Here is a 21,455-nt window from a genome sequence, read left to right on the forward strand (position 1 = left end):
CAGACGTACCTAAGAAGAATATATTCCTTGATAATAATACCTAATTTCCTTTAATAGGCACATCATCCACCCTCACCCCTACCACACATGGCTGAACTCATGACCCGCCACACATCCTTTCTCATTAGAAACTTCATTTCTACACTCTTTCCTACTCCCCAGTAAAAGAACCACAGTACATGCCCAAATTTATTTTTTATTGTGCATACATAGGAAATAGGACCCTATCAAAAGAGAACAAAAAAAAGATGTGAGCCAAGTGTTGCGGAGGAAAAGCATGCACAGGTCTGCCTAAAGTTTACTCCTAACCACCCACTCTACAGGACTTCAACGCACCAGGAGCTGGAATCAGTCTAAGAAGTAGTCATCAACCACCAGCAGCACAAAGGAAATGAGAGTGGCCAGGAAATGTCAGCAGAAGTGGAACTTCCATGGACAGTGTCAGTGCTCAATGCACAGGAGTCTAACCCAAGTTCAATGGGAAACAAATCTTACATGAACATGGGAATATAAAATTGTTGAGCCCTACCAGTTGTTGAAAAAGATAAACAAAATTCAGTTGTGGGCACTGGGTGCCTCACTCAGCTGCACTCTGATCCAATTCCAGGGACAGTGCTGAGTGCTTTTTTATTAAAAAAAAAAAAAAAAAAAAAGTAATGGGAGAAATTGAAAATGTAAAACAAATGACCTGGAGGAAGAGGAATTGTTTGGACCCATGCAGTTGTCTCAGTTGTAAACAGCAGACATTGTGCTTTGTTGCTTCATTGAAATCGAGGACTCGAGCATGGGGAGGTATTGCAGTCAAGGACAGGAGGTCAGAGGTCACAGAGGGTGGCAAGGGTAAAAGACACAGGCAACATCATCTGTGTCCATAGATTGGTCCCCAGGGTGTTGGTTTTGGTCCCGGGCACTTCCCGTGGAATTCCCTGGAGGTCCCCACATTCTCTGTCCTTAGAGTAAGTCCGCACAGCTACTTGAGCCCCACTGCTTTTCCTCACCCTTCATCTCACATAAATACCCCAGCAGAGCAAAGACACTGTGCTTCTTGTTCTGGGGGAATGAAAATCATCCCACATCTGCTCCTGAGAGACATCTTGATGCACAAAGTTCAGTGAGTAGCAATTTCTTAAGAGGCTTTGACTAGGTCAATTAAAAAATAAGCAACACCCCCCACCAGCCCCACTCCCCATGATACTACACACAGAGTAATCTAGGTATCTTTGCTACGCTGCTTTGCTCTTAGTACACACGACACGGGCAGGTCTCAATCTGGGTTTAAATACATGTCAACACTGCTAGCTACGCAGAGGAACATAACTCCCTGCTATCTGTCAACAAAACCTGCAACTACTATAAGACCCTGGGGCAAGATAGGATTCTCCTCTGGGGATTTGCATTTCTAACATCTTCTTTATTCTATTTTTGATCACATGGTCAGTAAATCAGTACTTTTTTCAGTAAGCTCCCTATCTTCAGAGCCCAGCACACTACTGCTCAGATCAGACACAACTGCCTCCCGCTCGCTCTGGTTCAACAAGGCTGGCTGTGCCTTGCTGGGCATGTTGGCTATTTTTTCTCCCTCTGAAGGTTGATGTGATTTCCCAGCCAGATGTGTCCTTCTGCTTTGAAAGTGCCCATCAAATCCACCCACAGCTGCCTTGGGGAAGGATGCAAGAGCCCTCTGGGCACTGGCATCCAGGAAGGACACACTCCCTATCTGATCTCAAAGGACAGAACACTACACATGTACTTCCAAGAATGCACTAAAAATGGGGATATATTTTTCTCCCCAAGTCAGAACAAGGGCTTATAAAATGAAATGTCCCAGTTTGGAGCAGGGATCAATTTCCCGTAAATTTAAATAACTTTATTGATCTTCAGATAACCGCAGACATCCAACGTGAGCCTGATTCAGATCCATCTGGAGGTGGAAGCGGCAGCACTCGGCTGTTCCTTGTTTAGGCAGAAGGAAGCCTATCTTCAGGATGTGAGAGATAAAAAAAGTGTCAAGAGTCTTTTCCCCCTTGCACGTTTCTCCAACAGCTTCTGGAAGAGGAAAAATGGGCTTTGATGGCTGGCAGCCACCCTGCCCAACCTCATCTGGCTTCATGGGCTGTGCTGCCTGCTGCCTGCAGGACTCGCCTGGGCTGGCTCCTCCATCGGTCCCTCTCACAGGCTGGCTCTGCCTTCCTCTTCCTTTTAGTCTCTCCTGAAGATCTGGCCACACCACCCAAGAATGTTAACCCTTGGGACTGTTGCCACACTGCTAGAGAGCACAGATTACATTAGAAACAGAAGCAACAGAGGAGACACAGTGTGAATTCAAATATTGTCCTCCACGGAAAACTTGAAAGGGAGCTGTGCTTGCTTTGAAGATATCAAAGAGGAGTTTGCCCTTGGACCGTCCCTGGAAGTGAACTTCAATGGGGATGGGAACATCCATGGGGATGGGAAGGGCCTGGTGAAGAGCCCCGTCCCACCTCTCCACCTCCCACGAGCATTCTCTTGCTACTTGTCCTTCACCACCTGTTCATACGGGGGTGGGGGCGTGTTGCAGTAGGAAGGAGGGGGTGGGTAGGCTGTGCCTCCCTGGGGTGAATTGGGTTGGACCTGGAAAGCCATTGCCATGGTATTCCCCACAGGATTCACTCCTAGTCCTCCAGGGTCGGTGTAATATGGTGGCCCCGGCTGCTGGGCTCCTGAAAGACAGACAATCATATGTGAGCACAAAAGAGAAAATCCTTGGCTAGGGGTATAGCTCAATATCATTTACTCAACTGACGTACATCTAGTACTCTATACACTCAGAGAGAGGGGGCATCTGGTATATTGTAAACAAGAGCAACACATGGGGCCCCCTCCTCATGGGCCTCAACTCCACTGGAGGGGGACATTGACAAGTGACACATAAACTGTGACAGCATGGGTAAGTTATAAGGAAGCATGACAGAAGGAGGCGATTTGGTGGAGGCTCAGGTTTCTCTAACCCGAAACTAAATGCTGATCTGCGAAGAGCTAGTGAAGCATGTGCTAAAAGATCAGGAATTGAGAGGGCTGTTGTACACCTTAGGAGGTAAATGGGTCACAGTAAGGTATAGGACATGTTCCCTCATTGCAAGAAGAACTGGAACATCGGTTTCCCAACTCCTAGCACAGGCAGCCCCATCAACCCTGTGAACACACAGTTTGCTAGTGACTATTTCTAATGTAAGATCTCCATTTTTCCCTGCCTCAGTTCGCATTTTATGGGAGCAGGGACTACCTACCTGTTATCTAGAAGAGCCCAAATTCACAGTCAGGAGAAAACCTACAGGGCACATGCCGATGGCAGGACAGGGGTTGTTGAATCTATGGAATCTCTATTTCCCCTGGATGCTGCCACAGATTTTCTTCTCCAAGCCTGAGGATCTAAAATGCTGGTTGACACCTCAACTTGGGTATGTTTATATGGCTGTCTGGAGAAGGTAAGAGCAGCAAACAGGCTGGTCACCCTGCCCCAAACTGGCCCTAACTTAGAGAGCTGGTGTTCAAGAGCCTGGTTTTAGTTCTGATTACTTTGATCATGTGGATAAAAATATATATATATATATATACATAATTACAGAATTAAGAAATGAAACTAGAAATTTTGTGGGTGCAGTCTGGTCTCTTTGAATGAGGCTTTACTTAAGTAAAGGGAGATTTCCAAGTATCAGAGAAGCTGTCCCTGTGTAAATATTGTGTAGGGTTTTTTGTTTTTTTTTTTAAAGGGCAAATATCCCTCTGATCATTTAATTGAATAAAAGAGATGATTTCTACAAAGATGCTCATCAAAGTATGTAAGATGTCCCAAACCTCCCAAGCTGGCATTCTGTAGATCTGACTTCTACAAATGTGCTGAAATAGAGAATGTGGAACAGAAACACAGGCCAAACATGTATCTAGGGTGTCATCAAGAATGGCAGGCAACCAGAGGCCACCTTTATCAAGGACTGCCTTATCCTGCACTGGTATGACCCCACGGATGGCACATGCTCCCACTGGTATATCTCATCAGCTGCCTTTGGATGTGTTACTAGCCACGACCATGAGTTTCTCAAGGGCAGAGATTATAATTTATTTATATCTGGATACTTTTATATGCTGTATCATTAAAAAGTTGATGATTTGAAAAAAAAGGGGCCATTGTACTACTTTGGATAAGCCAGTTCAGATGTAGGCCTTTGAATACTTTTCAGAAGAAATAGAGAAGAGAGGGCAAGAAAGATAATGGGGAGAGCTAACCAAGGACTTAACCTGGGGCTAACTCAATGTGGAAAGCCAGGATGGAGACATGATCTAAAAAGAAAGGGCCCTGATTTCTGGTCTCAAAGAGGCAGTTCACCAATACACGAGAAGGGCAGGACAGATGAAAAATTCCACACTGGTTCTGTCAAGGCAGCACTGGAGCTTTTGGTATAAATGTGCAAACAAAGACATGGGTATGGATTAAAAGCACTACAGAAGTGTGTAGGGAGGGATAAAAGATGACAGCTGAGGTGAAAGTTGTGGGAAAGATTAACATTCAAGACAGGAAAAGAACATAAAATATTTAAGATTCATGAGAAGGATGTAAAAGCAACCGAGAAGAAATGGTAAAAAGTAGGAAACTAGGCATTGTGTCATGGAAGCACAAGGAAAGGGGAATTTTAAAGATAGAAATGACAGTAGAAGAAAAGCAATTTCAGGGATAAGGGGTTATGAGTAGATAAGATAGGTGATAGTTAAACAAGGAAGATGCACTGTTAGGATGAGAAATCTGTGAGTATGTTTACAGGGTGTAGGACAGATATATAGGAGAGACAAAAAGCATTTTGGGGAAGAATATAAGCTCATGAGTACAGCATTGGAATCCATCTGCACAAAGCTCTTGGACTCCATTGCTGAGCCCCAGACCCTGCTGTACTGGAAGATGCTGAATACATTTCAAATGGGTAGAGACTCTGCACAGGGTATGGTCTGAAGAAGAACAGGTTGAGCCCAGGAGAGCCCACAGTGTGCAGGAGGAAGAACAGTGTACTCAGAGCAGACAGCCTCTATCTGGAGTGGAAGCAGGTGCCAGATTATTCATTTGTTGATCATGAGAGGGCAAAGAACAAACAGATTTGTGCAGTCCTCAGAGAAGAAGGGAAGAGTACATAATGGTCACAAGTGTTTACCAAAAAAAAAAAAAAAAAAAGTGATCAGGAGCAACAGCCAACAGGAATGAGATTCCACATGAAAGGGACATTCTACATGGGGGTGATACATACCCAGGAGCCAAGGGACACCACCATCTTCCCTATAGGTCACATATTCTGAGAGAAAAGAATTAGCACTTCAGTTTTTAAAGTCTGTGGCAGATAGTTTGGTTATAGAAAATATAGAGAGCATTGCGTGAAGAAGTTGGAGTTACAGAAGACTGTTTCCCTGTGGAGACAAAGGGGAAAGGATTGGGAAAGGCGTGTGAGCCAAGGGCAGAGCATGCTGCCCCCAACTGTTCCTCACAGAGTAAGTGTCCATAACCTTAATCTGTTTTGCATTAGTACTGCAGGGACAGAATACAGATTGTGGGAGATGATGGGGGTGAGGCTCAGTCACATCCAAGGTCACACACACCAGTATTTGAATCCAGCAGTGGATGAAACTAGATTCTTCCATTGTCAAATGGATTTCTCATACAAGGATGGTGAAGTGGGAGAAGTGGCCCAGGCCAGAGAGGCAGAGAGGGGCGAAGAACCAGAGAAGACTGCAGACCATTCAAGGATTAGGGCTGACTGCAGACTGTGTGACCCCAGCACGCTTATCCACGGCCCATAATGTTCCCCAGAAAATGCTCAAGTTGTTTTTTTCTTCAGTGCTGTCATCTGTTTCCTCATTTTGAGTTTTGCATGATTTGGGAGGGAACTCCAGGTTCAGCAAGGACTGATAAGAATATGTTAAGGAAGTTAATGGACAATGGCCTTCCTAAGTGGGACTCTTCCACCACTGGTCTTGCCAAAGGGACAGCCAGGCAACCCTCCTTCCTGGAACTGACTGCTACTTTTGACCACGGTTGACTGCCCAGACACCAGGGAAGAGAAGGTGGGTTAATCTTCTCCCGGGATGTGAAGAATCTGGATGGCAGCAGAGGACTGGATGAAAACAGGAAGAGGAAGAGGCAGCCTGAGAGGGCATGGGGCATGTGAGCAAGGGAGAGGTACCAGCCCGAAGCTGCACCAATTCTCAATGGAGCTCCTATTCCCTTAGGTTTCACCTGTCTTTACAACTAGCCCTGCTCTGAGTTAGTGTGTGATTTTTCACTCTCCAAACTGCCCACATTCTTAGTTTGAATCAGGGTCCACCTCCTGACTTTCTGCATCTGTCTCCCGTTGCCCAGGCTGCACCTGAAGATTGAGGCAAGTACTCAACACATCACAGGAGACACTTGAATGCATCTCTTCCCCCATCACTTGGCCAGCTCATCTTCCTATGCACAGCCCCATTCTTGGGTGGTGACATCATAATTTACCCAGTTACTCATGGGGCTACTTGAGGGATAAAGACCTTCCACAGTCAAGTTCCTGTCCACTTCAGAGTTGAGTCTTACTTTTCATGGTCCTGCTTTATTCTTTATATCCGAACACTCCCCAAATTGCCTGCAGCTTGTTTGCCCTCCAGGTCTCATAGAAAGCACCTCATGAGGGCTCAACACCCAACCACTCCTCCCTCCTGGAATGCCAGTCCTTCCCGGCACATTCCTTTTCCCCAACTTCCCATCAAGCTATTTCTCATTTACCTTTTAAGTCCCAGCTCAGAATCACCAACTCCAAGAAGCAACCTTGTACTGTCTATGACCCGCTTCCTGGCTGCAGCAGGAACCCAGCACATCTGGAACAACCTATTTATGTCATACCACCACAGTCCAGTATGATCTTCTGAGCTTTCAACACATGAGAATAGGACAGGATATATCCTGGTTCCCTCAGAGCCAGAATAGCACCTGGCAATGGCAGATGTTCCATAAATATAGAGGATGAATGATTGAAAAAGGGCTGAAAAGTGATTTGGATTTGGGCTTTGTCTCTGCTGTATTGTGCTGGCCGCACTTGGAAGTTCTTGAGACACACTGCTGCTATGACAGGAGGAAACGGCTCCCATCTATAGCAAGCCTGTTGCTCCCAAGGACCAGAGGAGTTTGAGGAGTCACCCCATCTCCCCACCATGGATAAGGGTCGGGAAGATTGTGGTCTTTGTACCAGAGATGTCGCTTGGACTGTGTCTGTAGTATCCCTGCAGTACAGCCACTCACTCATACTGGAGTCATGACTCATGGATTTTGCAGGAGTGGCAAGATGGGATTAAATATTTGAACATGGAGAAGTACTTGGAATACAAAAGAAACAGAATGGATAGGAGGTGGATAAATTATGTATTTGTCAAGAACATGAACCCTTTAGTGAAAAAACTCAGCAACCAGAGGGATGGAACATGCTGGAATGCTGGAAAACCTGTGATTGAAGATAGAGGGCAGCAGAGACAGATGCTGTCCCCCTGGGGTGAGCAGCTGAGGGATCCTCAGCCAGAGGTGGGCAATAAGGCAAGAAGATAATCAGCTCAGACAGAGGCAGTGGCTCTTTGAGAAGATGTTCATGATCCAGGGAGTGGCCAGATTTCTTCTCATTTGAATAAAAGTCGAACTCTGGACAAGACACTGGCCAAGTTGACCATTCAGGTCCCACAGAGAGAAGATGGACCCAGTTCTTGCTTACGCAGAGAGACTCATTTAGAAGTAAAGGCAGGAAACCCTTCATTGCATGTGTAAAACCCATGGAGATAGGACTAGTGAGGACTCCAGGCTTCGGAGAGTGCATTTCAAAGACATTCCCCCAAATAGAAATGATTCTGTGGCACATAACTCTGGAACCAACAGCACCTTAAAAATCACCTTTAGTCAACTCCATATCACAAGAAAAGGATGGTAAGAACAAAAGCTTGAACAATTCCAAATGAAGCCCATATATTGATTCCAAAGGACAAAACTGTGTAGTGAGGTTAATGCCAGAAACAAATACATCTGTCATGAAAATTAAGTCCCAGGGATCTGAAGCATGGAGAAAGACTAGACAAAAACAGGGCCCTATCGTTTGCTTGGAAAGTAAGATAAATGGCAAAGAGAAGGGCCTCAAATCTTATTTTTTGCTAAAGAGAAGAATAGTTTGAAAATTGAAGGAAAGAAAATGGGTGAGGGAAAATAAAAGACTCACCCAAATAAGAACTGATTGGTTTGCGGGAGAGCATTCAGATTGCTTTAACTCTGACAAAGTGCCTCTCAGAGCAGGAAGGAAGGACAAGAACCAGTACTGCTAAGGACAGTCTCTTGACAAATACAAGTGTCTCGCAGGTATCATGTCATTCAAGACCTATAGTAATATGAGATTCCTATTACTTATTCCCATCTCACAGAGCCAAAGTTGAAGCACAAATAAATTTCACAACTTGCCCAAGGCAGTCTTCTTCTACTGGGCATCTGTACCTGTAAGAACCAAGGCAGCTGTACTTCAGCCAGGGTGGGTCCTAGTGAGTGAAGAGCTGGGGCAGTCAGCATGGACAGATGGAGGGAACTGGGGGCCCTGAAGATGCTGTTAAGCCATGGGGTTAGATCAGGAGCCTTATTCTTTTTGACTTTTGATCACAAGAAATAAGTCTTCCTTATTTCTCACACTAGCTGAATTGGGGTATCTGTTACTTGTAGCTCAAAGCATCTGAACTAATTCTCTCAGAGAATATTTTCATTATCAGTTGACAAATTTCCCCCTTTCTAACTGGTCCCTTTCTTTCCTCTAAGCCTTGTATTTTGATCTGGTTTTATGTTATAACTATTAATGTTTACAAACTGTCTCAGCTATTAATAATGTTTTTCATTTCATTGAAATCTCAAGAATTTTCTTACCTGCATTGAAATACTGTTTCCAAACATAGATAGCTTTATTTTTCTTTCCTAATGGTTCAATATTTTTTTCATATTAATACTTAGGTCAGAAATTCTGTAATAATGTTAAATATTACTGATATTAAGTATCCTAATTTTTAGGGGAATTCTTATGGTTTCTTTAAATGTAATGTTGGCAATGGATCAACATATGTAGTTTGTTCAAAAATTATTTACAAAAAAATATTTACTGAACATTTCTATTCAAAATATCTTTATTTTATTTATCTTTATGTTGTGCTGAGGATTGAACCCAGCACCTCACACATGCTAGGTGAGCGCTCTACTGCTGAGCCACAACCCCAGCCCTAGCCTGCCTAATATTAAATTATCTTTTCTTTCTTAGATCATGTGTGGTTATGATGGTTTATCCTTTTAAAATATTATTTAATGCTGTTTCCTGATTTTGATCTGTACTTACTAAATATAATTCAATATTATTTTATTTTGAGGTTTGTTTCCAAGTTATAATAGCTTTACAACATTAAGTTTTGCATGCTCTATAGTAATCCATATATTTATGAACTTTTTCTTACAAGTTTTTAAAAACCCCACAAGAATGTAGTCATTCAAGCAGATAATTCTTTAGAAACTTCTTCAAGTTTTCGCTTCCTTTTCCGTTAACTGAAATTTTCAGTACTTCGATTCATCTTTATAACATACAATTTCTCATCTTACCAAGATTTTCCAATTCATGAATGTTTCTTAATTTTTAAACTCCTTTGGATCTGTAGTCTTTTAATTTATATTTATATTTTTGCTTTTTTCTCTTTTATTGATTGGAGTTTCAGGGGTGGAATATACAATGTTATTTATTTTATTATTTTTTGCCAAACACTAGCACTTTCAGATATTTTATCTTTCTGTTTTATACAATTAATTTCTATTTTCATTTTTATGTTTTCTACTTTCTATAAATTTATTTGATTAGTTTCTAAAACTCTTGAGGACAGCTCAGCTCATTTGCTTTCAGATTTTAAATTTAATGAAGAATTAGATTACAAATCTACTTCTAAAAGTCAGCTTAACATGCACTGCATCTGTGTTTGTAGTCACATGTCTGTTGACTCCTTTATTCATTTTCATATTCAAAAGATACTGAATTCTTGCTGAATGCACTAAGAATGTAGCAATAAAAAATACACAAAATCTTTAGTTTTTATGGCTCTTGCAGTTTAGAGAGACAAGAATCAAGATAAATAAGAAAAGTATGTTAGTTGGTGATAAGTAGTAAAAATGAAAATGTGTATCTAGTGAGAGGGTAAGCACAGGGGTGTGTGTGGATGGAGAAAGAGCCTTTCCGGTAGAAGAATCTCAGTGCATAAGACACCAAAATGGCAGCCTGGAGATCTGAGGAAAACAAGAGGCCAATGTGTGGAAGGAGTGGAATGGGCCAGGTGGGGAGCAGTGGGAGAGGTCCAAGCCTGCCAGGCAGCTTGGGAGGACATGAAGTTGAGAAGGATGTTGGCCATGCAAAGTACTTTTGATGTCGATGCTATGGGTAACCTCTGGACACTTGGAAGCAGAAACTCTTAGTTTTTGACTCTGGCTGCTTTGTAGGAAATAGATGGAAGCAGGGAAAAGTGAGCACAAAAAGACAAGACCAGTTAGGAAGAGCAGAGGTGCGTTTAGTGAGATGGGGAGACTGAGTGCAGAAAGGGTAGAATTCTGAGGAAGGGAACTGGGAAAAAGAGACTTTGTGTGTTTGCTCTAAAGGTGCATAGATTATCCACTAGAGAAAAAGACCTTCTTCCATTGCTTTTTGGGGAAGAGGAGAGGAAGGGAGTGAAAAGACATATCTGTATTAGGTTGCAGGCCTGTATGGCTGGCTCATCAATATTTGTAGATGTTATACATTTGAAATAATGCTGAGACACACATGGACATTGTCTTAAGAATCCAAGGTCATTCTAATATCCCATAAAATCCCCCCAAGAAGAGTTTTCACTTTTTCATTCCTGATTTTATAAATCAGGAGTTGAATAAAAAAACGGCTTTAGTTTTATTCACTACCGATGATGTTTCAAAACAAAAGCAAAAATAACTAGGCTAATAAAAATAATTTTTTTGGAACAGATCTGGAAGTATATGCCACGAGTTAAAACTATAGCAATAACGTTACTCCAACAGATACAAAGACTAAATTCCACATTGATCCTGTGGGTTTTCAAAGGTTCTCATGTTATTTTTAATGCTTAACCTGCAGGATATGTTACTGTTGCCACCAAGGCCCATCCTTCCTTTATTCTTTTTTGTTCTTTATCAAAAACCTTATCTGTGCAGACACTATTCTGCATTATGGGGGGATTGTGTTAAAATATAGATTCTGATTCAACAGGTCTGGGCAGGGCTGGGGATTTTGCAAGAGAGTCTTCCTGTATAACAAGCTCCCAGGGACCATGTATGTCTGTGGCCCACACTTGGAGTAACAAGAGAAAGAAACTTCATAAGTGCCTACTGATCCTCATGACATAATATTATTAGCATTACTCCTTACAAAAGAGATATCTGAATCATATAAGAAGATCAGATACCTCCCTTTCACTCCAATGCTTTAGTAAGTCCTACTGGTTCCTTCAGAATCCCATCCAGCCCTGAGATTCTTTTAAAATTTTTTCTTTGAAATATTTAACAAGATAAACATGCAACAAAACTAAGAAAAAGGGAGGGAAAAAGGTTCCTTAAAGCAAAAAGAAAAGGGAGAAATATCTAAAAAGGTAACTGTTTCTTTAAAAGACTTACAGAATAGTATAGACAAGTACATGTTAATTTTTTTAGAGTCTCCAAATAGAACCAACCCAACTGAAACCCTTGTTTTGGACTTCTGGCTCTAGAACTGTGGGAAAATACATTTCTGTTGTTCTAAGCCACCATGTTTATAGTAATTTGTTAGAGGAATCTAAGGAAATTAATACAACATGTATCTTCTTCTTCTCAACTACCTATAACACAAGCTTTCCTAGCCTACAACATGCACAGGTAGCACTATCAAAATACCAATAATGCTAACAAAAATTTAGTTAATAATTTAAACAATCTGTACGGCTTCTTTTTATTTAGGACCAGTACTAAATGATTTAATAATTTTTTCCCTCTCCTTCTGTCTATAATAGATCAAAGGGAATTAATAAAACATCTCTGTCAGCTACATTCCCAGCTGAACGCTCTCTCTCTTCCTCTTTGTTTTCAAAAATAATGATAATCTTTACAGGTCTCATATGAGTAGCCAGGCCACTTTCCCACTGGACAGCTTTTCCTCCATAGAGAAGTAACGTCTAAAATATTAATACACAACAAACAGCAGACAAGAAAACAGGACTTCCTATCGTTTTGAAGTCACTAAAAGTTTTTTTAAAAAGAGAAAATTACAGCACAAGAAACTATTGCTTATCAACTAAGAAGATAAAAGGAAGATAAAATGGAAAACACATATTTTTGTTAAAGTTTCACAGATAATCTGAACATATAAATGAAATAAAAAGGATTTCAAAATTCAGTTTTTATTTTGGGCTTTATTAGCATCTATGTTTTTCTATTAGACAAAAGGGGTTAGAAGTATTTATTAGAAGCAAAGGTTAGAATCTGGGGGCAGGGGCTGCTATTCTTTAACACTACTGTATGCCCAGTGGATAAGCACAGTGCCAACACACAGGACACACCTGCTCAAAAAGCATTTGTTATTTGGTTAATGACTGAAGGGTGTATACACATGGAGGAGCCATAGGCCTCACTATAATACATGAGCATTCAGTACTGTTTGGCCCAAGTTTCCCCTTTCTCCACCTGTGGAAGGACCAATAACAGTCATTCTAAATGGGGCTCAGACTGTTTTGCTCTATCATTGGCAAAACAGAGAACAATTATCAGGGGACTTAAATTTATTGTAAGTTTCTGCTCCCCTAAACAAAGATTATGGGTCTAAAAGCTCCTTGTGATTAATTCTAACAATAGGTAAAAAGTTCTGTCCTTTGTGGCACACATCTGTAATCCCAGCTATTTAGGAAGCTAAGGCAGACGAATCTCTTGAGCACTGGAGTTGAAGGTCAGCCTGGGCAACATGGCAAGACCCTGTCTCAGAAAATCAAAACAACAACAAAAAAATCCCTTCTTGTATGAAAAGACTGTTTTTGAAATGTGATATCTGTCCCTCTTAACAAAAACCAACAAAAAGCCCTCTCACTTTTGTACAGCAGAACATTCTATGTGTCTACTTTATGAGAACTGGATAGTGCAAATAAATTGTAACGGGTAATTGAGCTGTTGGAGAAAGGGAAGGGGGATGTCCAGGTTGGAAAGAGAACAACTAGAGCCAGAATGACAGAGGGAGAGACACAGAAAATCAGGCTGACAGACAGCACTGAACTCTGAGGAGAAATACTCCTAGGCAGCAGGAGACACGTCATGTTGTGAGGCAATGACAGACTGTGGGCTTCTCCAAATGAAGCCACTGTCACAACCACAAGCTTTTTACCTTAATTCCATTGCCAATCAGTCACCTTTTGCCATCAGGGACAACTGGTAAGAAATAATCTGGTAACCATGAAAGTGTTACTAGGAGATAGCCACCTATGCTTTTTCAACAAATAACTTCAAATACTTCCACTTAATTTCTTTCACTAAAACCATAAAATCTAAAATAATGCCACTCTGAAGAAGGCCATTGGGAGCCATTTAAGTGGAAAAATCATGAATGTGAGACCCCATGAAGCACAGGACTCCAAAAACCCACCCACATCCCCACAACCCACTGTTCCTCTCAGGGGGAAAAAACAAGAATGGGAATTTAAGAGCTACAGGGGTTAGAGATGGGGAGAGACTCCTCCACAACCATCTCTGCAAAACTAAAGTACCATCATGTAGAAAAATGATTATTGTAGGCCCTCATTGGGTTCTGCATCTTCAGATTCAACTAATTACAGGTTGAAATATTCATGAGAACACCACATCTATATTGAACATAGAACAGACCGTATTGAACATAGAAGAACAGACTTCTTTCCCTTGGAAATTATCCCCTAAATAATATAGGATAATTATTTACATGACATTTGTATCGTATTTATAGATCATCTAGAGATGATTTAAAGTATATGGAAGGCTATGAACAGGTTATGTGCAAATACTACACCATTTTTAATTAGGGACCTGAGCATCCTTGGATCCACAGGAGTGGGCGGTGTTCTGGAATCAAGCTCCCATGGGTACCATGAGATGACTGTTCACTGTGGAAGCAGCCCTGTTTGTATTTCAGCTGTGATTTGGAAAGCAATTAAACTGTCAAAACACCCTCCCCCATTTCCATTTTCTTACAGTTGGTGTCCTTTAGTTAGGTGGCCACCATCACTGCGAGCTGACAGATTTATTATAGGATTGAGACACTGGAACAGTCGGCAAACCATCAATAAAAACGTTACAAATGTGCAGCTGGAAAGAAATGAGACTATCTCCCAATGAGCATGTTCCACATACTTCCCCCGCCCCCTTCTGCTTCTTTTTAGTTGTACATGACTGCAGAATCTGGATTTAAAATCAGCATACTATAGTTTACAGCAGCACAATTCACAATAGCTAAGTTACAGAACCAACTGAGGTGTCCTCCATTTATTTCTAACTACATCATTAAAACAAACAAACAAAATATCAAAAGAAATAATTTTTTTAAAAACTTAAATAAAAATAACACCAAAGATTTCATTAACATTAAGCCCAATCTCTCTACGTACACTTGTGTGATCACACTGGTAATGGGGTAGCCGTTCATCTGAAGATATTACCTACCTCTCTCTGTGCTAAGTGTGTCTTTTGATTTTCTTGCCAAACAGTTATGTAGCTTTGACCTTGCCTATCAGCTTCAGTAGCTATGTAATATCACGTACAGAAGACAGACTATAATTTAATTTTCTTTTCCTCTGTAGCTCCAGAACTACCCCCTCCTCTCATTCAACCACAAAAGCACTGAGTTGAGTGGAGGCCACCTCTCAGGTTTTCCTGAAATCCAGTCCCTCCTATCCTATAGGTCATGGCTCTGCCTTGATTTCTCCACTGTTTGTGTTCCTACAGGGTAGTGAGCATGTTTCACTCAAATCCTGGCCCCTGGTGTTAGTTAGCTAATGCTTCCTGAGTGAATTATTGAAAGAAAGAATGAATGAAATCTGTTTTTTCTCTTTAACATGGAGGGCACATGGATGAGGCCCTCTCAGCAGCACGATGGGGAAGGATGTGGGGTTTGTAGCATTCAGGAATCTCTGACTTTCTCTTGCTACATTTTGGTCACCACTACACACATAAACTTAAAAACAAACAAAAAAAAAGAGTGAAATGCTTTCAGAGGTACTCAACAGAGATAGTTGAGATTTTTTTGTTATTTCTCTTGGCTTAGATTTTTTCCCCCTTTTTTTAATAGTGGGAATTAAACCCAGGGTGCTTAAGCAATAAGCCAGATCCCCAGCCCTTTTTGAGACAGAATTGCACTAGGTTGGTTAGAGCCTTACTAAGTTGCTGAGCCTGGTATGAAATTGCCATTCTTCTGCCTCAGCCTCCTGAGCCACTGGGATTACAGGCATGTACTCCTGGCTCCTGACTTAGATTGTTAAATTTATCCCTTCTAAAGAATACTACAGGGCTGGGGATGTGGCTCAAGCAGTAGCGTGCTTGCCTGGCATGCGTGCAGCCCGGGTTCGATCCTCAGCACCACATAAAAACAAAGATGTTGTGTCCACCGAAAACTAAAAAATATAAATATTAAAAAAAAAATTCTCTCTCCCTCTCTCTCTCTCTCTCTCACTCTTTCTTCTTCTTCTTCTTCTTTTTTTTTTTAAAAAAAAGAATACTAAAGTTATCACTGGCTTCTGGGACTGACAGCAGCTGTTTGGAGCTCTGTAACTTAGGAGACTCTGTGGGCATTTTAAAAAGGCTGATGAGACAGGATAGGACCTCATTTTCCAGTTCTCAGTTTCCCACCCCTTCTCCCACTTCAGTCTTGGTTAAATGCTGCTACTTACTCTTCAGTCCAAATGACCTTTCCATGGGAATCCTCCTGGATCTGAGCACCAGATGGAGTTTTCCATTTACATGGTTTCTAAGCATCCTCAACTTTGTGCAGTAACTATATATATTATGGTCAGTAACTATATGTAGTTATCCTTGGGTTCTAAGACCCCTCTTGAATACTCAAATCTGCAGATATTCAAGTCCCTTACACAAAATGGCTTAGTATTTGTATATAACCTACACACATCCTCCCATATTCAGTACATTATTACTAGATCATTAATAATACCTAATATGATGCAAACAATATATAAATATTTGTTATACTCTATTGTTTAGGGAATAATGACAAGGAAGGAAGTCTCTACATGTTTAGTACAGATGCTTTTTATTCAAATATAATAAATACTTGGTTGAATCTGCAGTTGTGGAACATTCAGATATGGAGGGCAGACTAGTTATTTTTGTGCTATGGGCTATCACACCAGTGAGAAAGCTATGCAATGCACACAGGGCTGGAATTCAGGCTGTGCACTGGTATCCCACACACCTGCAGGTACCTTAGTGGGTTTAGAGTAAATATGTGCCAAAAGAATAATTCTTACTGGTCTGGGCTTCTCTAAGCTCCAAATATGGCTGCCCTGTATTCTAAGCCCAACTTTACCAGGCTGTAAACCCAGGAGCAACTGCAGTTCCCTTGGCCCAAGACATGGGCTGGGCATCTTCTTGGTACCTGAGACCTGAGTACTGCTCACAGCTGAATTGGGGAGTCTATTGTACACATGAAGGACTAACAATGCTATGATTTGAATGTGTCCCCTGTAAAAGCAAGCTGGAAACTTAATCTGCAAAGCAGTAATGTTTGGAGGTGGGCCTAATTGGAGACATTTAGGTCACTGAGGTCTCTACTTTCAAGAATGAATTACATGCCAATTACAAATGGGCTTGGGACCATGAGTTCAATCTCTTAATAGTTCTCACTCATGTGATAGCTTATGCCACATTATGAAATAGCAAGGAGGCCCCAGTAAGATACTGGCCCCTCAATCTTGGACTTCCCAGCCTCCAGAACCATGATAAATAAATTTGTTTTTTATGAATATCTGGACTCTGGTATTCTGTTATAGCAGCACAGAACAGACCAAGACCAAAGCCCACCATAGTAAAAGCTGTTAAAGCAGGAGGCAGAACACCCAGGGAAGAAAGTGAAGGAGAGAGAATGGCCAGGGGTGATCTCACCCTGGGGGCAACACAGAGCAACATCTTGGAGGAGAGTGAGTGTTTTCAGGCAGGTGTGGGACCTGTGGGATGGCAGGACTAGATGGAGGAGGTCACTCAGCCTGGGCACAGAGGATCAGATGTAGAGGTGTAGGGAGAAGTCGGGTGAGGTATGAAGTGGCCTGGGTCCTTGGCTATGGAGTCTAGACTTGCATCTATGAGCAAAGGAAGCCAACAAAGAGTTTGAGGCAGAACAATAACACTAATTACATTCTTCTTTTTCTTAGAACTTTCTGATGAATATGTGGAAGACAGAGAAGAGTTAGTGGAGACCCATGACTAGGAAAACTTGTAATAGGAGCTGCTCAGGGTGAGATAAGGGTCTGAAGTAAAATTCAGTAAAATCTAATGACTTATTTGTTGGATACAGTTGGCAAGGGAGACAAATGTTTCCACCAAGAGAAATGGTGCATGGCTACACAGAAAACAGAGACCAGCATGAGGAAGAAGAGCAAACAGGGATGCATTCTCTTCTGCTAATACCCAGATGCCATGGGACATTCAAGGGAAACTATACAGCTAAAATGTGGATCTAATAACATCACCTGCTTATGTTTGTCCCAGTGCAGATGAATGGAGGAGCAACATATCCTGACACTCAGCTAGCACAAAGAACCAAGGACACATGCACCTTGCATCTGTGGGGCCAGTGTGGCTATGTGTGCCAACGAGGGCCTGGGCTGCTTCCCCTGTACCAAAAGTTCTCTAATTAATCCAGATGAAATTCAATGTATGATGGCTTTGGCTTTCCAGTTTAGCTGAAAATTTGGATTTCACACTGTGATCAAATATGAATTCAACACTAATAAGGGCTGGGGTGTAGCTCAACGTACCTCCACTGGGTAGAGTGCTTCCTTAGGCCTAGGATTCAATTTCCAGCATTGCCAACAAATAAATAACCCAAACCCAAAACAAACAAACCAAAAACATGAAAGAATAAAATTCATGTGTACTTACAAAATGGTACTAGCCTTGAGTGACAGTTTAATGTATTTCTATACTCATCTTTCTGGGTTACATTTTAAAAAATAATCAATAAAAATATAATTTTTGGGGGGGGGCAGTAGAGTTGAACTGGGGATTGAACCCATGGGAAGATTAATACTGAGCTATATCCCCAGTCCTTTTTATTTTTTAGTTTTGAGACAGGGTCGCACTAAATTGCCAAGGCTGGTCTCAAACCACCATGCCCAACCTAGAAAATTCTTTTTTAAAGGAAAATCCTGCAAAATATCTGGTAGAAGAAAACCATGAAAAAGCAATGTGTAAATGACCATCTCTGTTCTTTTTGCATCTTGAGGACAGTCTGTCCTTTTTACATTCAATCCCCCTAATTCTCTCTTTTATTTTAACTACACTCTTGAGGTGTGACTGATATGCAAAAAGCTATATGCAATGTATAAAACATGGGTTTGCCAATGACTAAATATCCATGAAATCATTACTATAATGTATAGCATAAACATATCTATCTCCTCCAAAGTTTTCTCTAGCCTCTTATTTACTATTAGTATTTTTTTGTGAGTGATAAGAATACTTAATATTAAGACCTACCCTCTTAACAAATTTTTAATTATTACATCACAGTTTATTCATCCTAGCCTGGATGCTCTAAGACTAATTCATTTTGTTTAACCAGAACTTTGTAAAAGCAAGGCAAGAACTGCTCCAGGAATTCTGATAATCCACTTGCAGTATGCAATCAACTAGTCATCACCCCCCAACACCCCGTCTCTCAGGTAGAAACTGGGAGCAGAGCAGCATGAACACAAGCCACAAACCTAACCCTTATCCTCACTGCACACCTGTTCACAAGCCCAGAGCTCTGATGAACAGAGCCTTACCAGCCCTCTGAGGCTCTGGGCTCTCTTGTATTCTCAGAAAGCTCCTTCTAAGGAAGTGGGACCTCACATACAATGTCAAAACCAGTGCACCAGCCAATGTCTAAAGCCAATGCTGCCCACCACAGTAGATAGGAGATTCAAAGTTAAGGCAAAATGTTTTAAAATAACTAAGAAATAGCTCATTCTCTTGGACCCTGACACATTGCTTTAGGTGATATGCTCTAAAAAGACCAAATATAACTTGAAGAAAAATGTTTACAGCGGCACTTATAATACTAGTAAGTGCACAATAAATACATTGAATAGATGTATAAATAAAAGGTAAAACCAAAAATTATCAGCAATCATAGAGGAGTTAAGCAAGTTCTACTTAGTAACACAACAGTAAATCCAGTGGCATTAAGAATGGCAGGGAAATTGCTGTTCCTACCCAGAAACTTATACATGAAATAATTTTTAAGGAAAAAGGAATAGAGCAAACTAATATGCATATATGAACTGTATACAAGTCGTATCAATAATGACGTAAGAATATGAGGTAATGAATATTAATCTTGGTCATCAACATTTAAATGAATAAAGTGGCCTGAATTTTCTCTCTCAAGGCATACTCTGTGGCAGTACCCTTTATAAATGTTTATAGAAGACAGGAAAAACTATAGGGAGGAGAGACAAGGACAGGGGGCTGGCTGACCTGGAGCCGAGTTGGGGGGCTGCCTGGTGTAGGACACGTTGAAAGCAGGCTCCTCGATCAGCGGTGGGGGATACATGCGCCTCCGGATGAAGAAGCCAGCTCCGCAGCAGAAGAGCACACCCATCATAAGGAGGAACCTGAGGAGAGCCAGATATGAGGCTGGAGCTCAGAGCAGGTAGGAGGTTGAGAGGAGGCCCCAGGGCTCAGGCCTGTGACTTACAGGCTTCATGGTCTCCCTGGGGATCCAGGGATGGGTCAGAGGGCATAGTGAGATGGGGCCACAGGGATTCTTGGTCTGTAGACTCCTGGGAGGTCCTTGGATGGAAGCCATTGATACTGAGGTGCTCTGTGAGAAGTCTGTCTCAAACAGCTCCAAATGGTTAGCTGGGTTCAAAGCACTGATGCAATTACTTTCTGACGTCCATGGCTCTGACATCAGGTTAATATTTTAGTCTGAACAGAAGATGCTGTCTTAATTCTGTCTCAAAACCACACCAGATACAGACTTTGCCTGTTTCCCCCATTTTCCATTCTTCACTGTCACAGCCATGAGAGTGAACATGTTTAATCTTTCCAGCAGCTGTCTCCATTGCTATATGAACATCTATAATGAAACAAAACTATGCTTCCTAGAGCATACCTTAATTATAGATACACTACAAGAATGGAGAAAATATAATTAACAGAAAAGCTGACAATTTAGAAAACTTCAGGTTCTAAATATGGATAAACATTTGACCCTAATACCTAATTGACTGTGGTTCCAAGTGCCTTAAGCATAGCACCTTTGTGCATTTCATGTAAAAATTCTCATTGACTCACATTATCAGCATTCAGCAACTGATTACAGGATGACTGAATGAATGACTTCTTCCCATAGACCTTTCGTTTAACAGACAAAATTGAGAAACTCTTGCCCATTTCATAACTTAAATTGTGATGGGACCCACAGAATCTACCAGAATCTCACACAACATACCACATTGTCGGAGGAAAGCCTATTAATGAGACCTTTGCACAGGGTGAGCTGGTCATGGTCAATGGCACCATTATATATAGGGGGGGGGGAGGGAGGAGCTGATGGTAAGACCTTTCACTTAATAATGATGCTAAGTACAAGGTCAAATAACAAGAACCTACTGGATAACTTTGGAACATTGAGCAGAGAAAACAATCAGAGGTAGGGGACAGAAAATGATTGAGGGAGGAACTGCATGTGTTGCCTTTGTGTTGCCTTCTAATTCATTATTCATTCAACAAGCAACTGTTAAGTTCCTGAATGCCCCTGGCACCATGCTGAGAATGACAGTGAGGAAAAGCAGGTGGGGTTCCCTTACACAACTTAATTTCTAACAGGGAAGGGAGACAGTAAACAAAAAATATACACAATTACTTATTTATAACTCTGATACGTACAAAGAAAGAAAAACGAGGGATAAAAGAATGGGTTTTGCAGGTGCTTGTGTGTGTGTGATAAAATATACATTACACAGAATTCACGATTTTCAACGTTTTTCAATGTCCAATTCAGTGCACCACAAGGTTTACACAAAGGTAGCTGTTGTACTGAGGAAGATCAAGAAAGTATCCTGCCCTTCAGTGACATTTGAACTGGAGCCTACGAAATAAGAAGAGACAAGCTGGAGAGGAGGGAAGGAGCATTCTGGGTGGAAAGAACAGT

At 41.4% G+C, this 21,455-nt stretch overlaps 1 protein-coding gene across 2 annotated transcripts in view; it reads right to left on the reverse strand.

The window, feature by feature from the left end:
- Window positions 1–207: 207 nt before the first annotated feature.
- The window catches only part of Vopp1 (VOPP1 WW domain binding protein), a 97,878-nt gene continuing 76,630 nt past the window's right edge, over window positions 208–21,455 (reverse strand). For both annotated transcript variants that reach the window (XM_076864758.2, XM_076864765.2), the window contains 2 exons: window positions 19,775–19,911; window positions 208–2,699 (listed from right to left, as the gene is read on the reverse strand). In XM_076864758.2, the coding sequence (XP_076720873.1) occupies window positions 2,509–2,699; window positions 19,775–19,911 (328 nt within the window). In that variant the 3' untranslated portion in view covers window positions 208–2,508. The remainder of the gene's footprint in view (window positions 2,700–19,774; window positions 19,912–21,455) is intronic.

Source organism: Callospermophilus lateralis, chromosome 1 (genome assembly GCF_048772815.1).
Source record: "Callospermophilus lateralis isolate mCalLat2 chromosome 1, mCalLat2.hap1, whole genome shotgun sequence".
NCBI classification, from domain to species: domain Eukaryota; kingdom Metazoa; phylum Chordata; class Mammalia; order Rodentia; family Sciuridae; genus Callospermophilus; species Callospermophilus lateralis.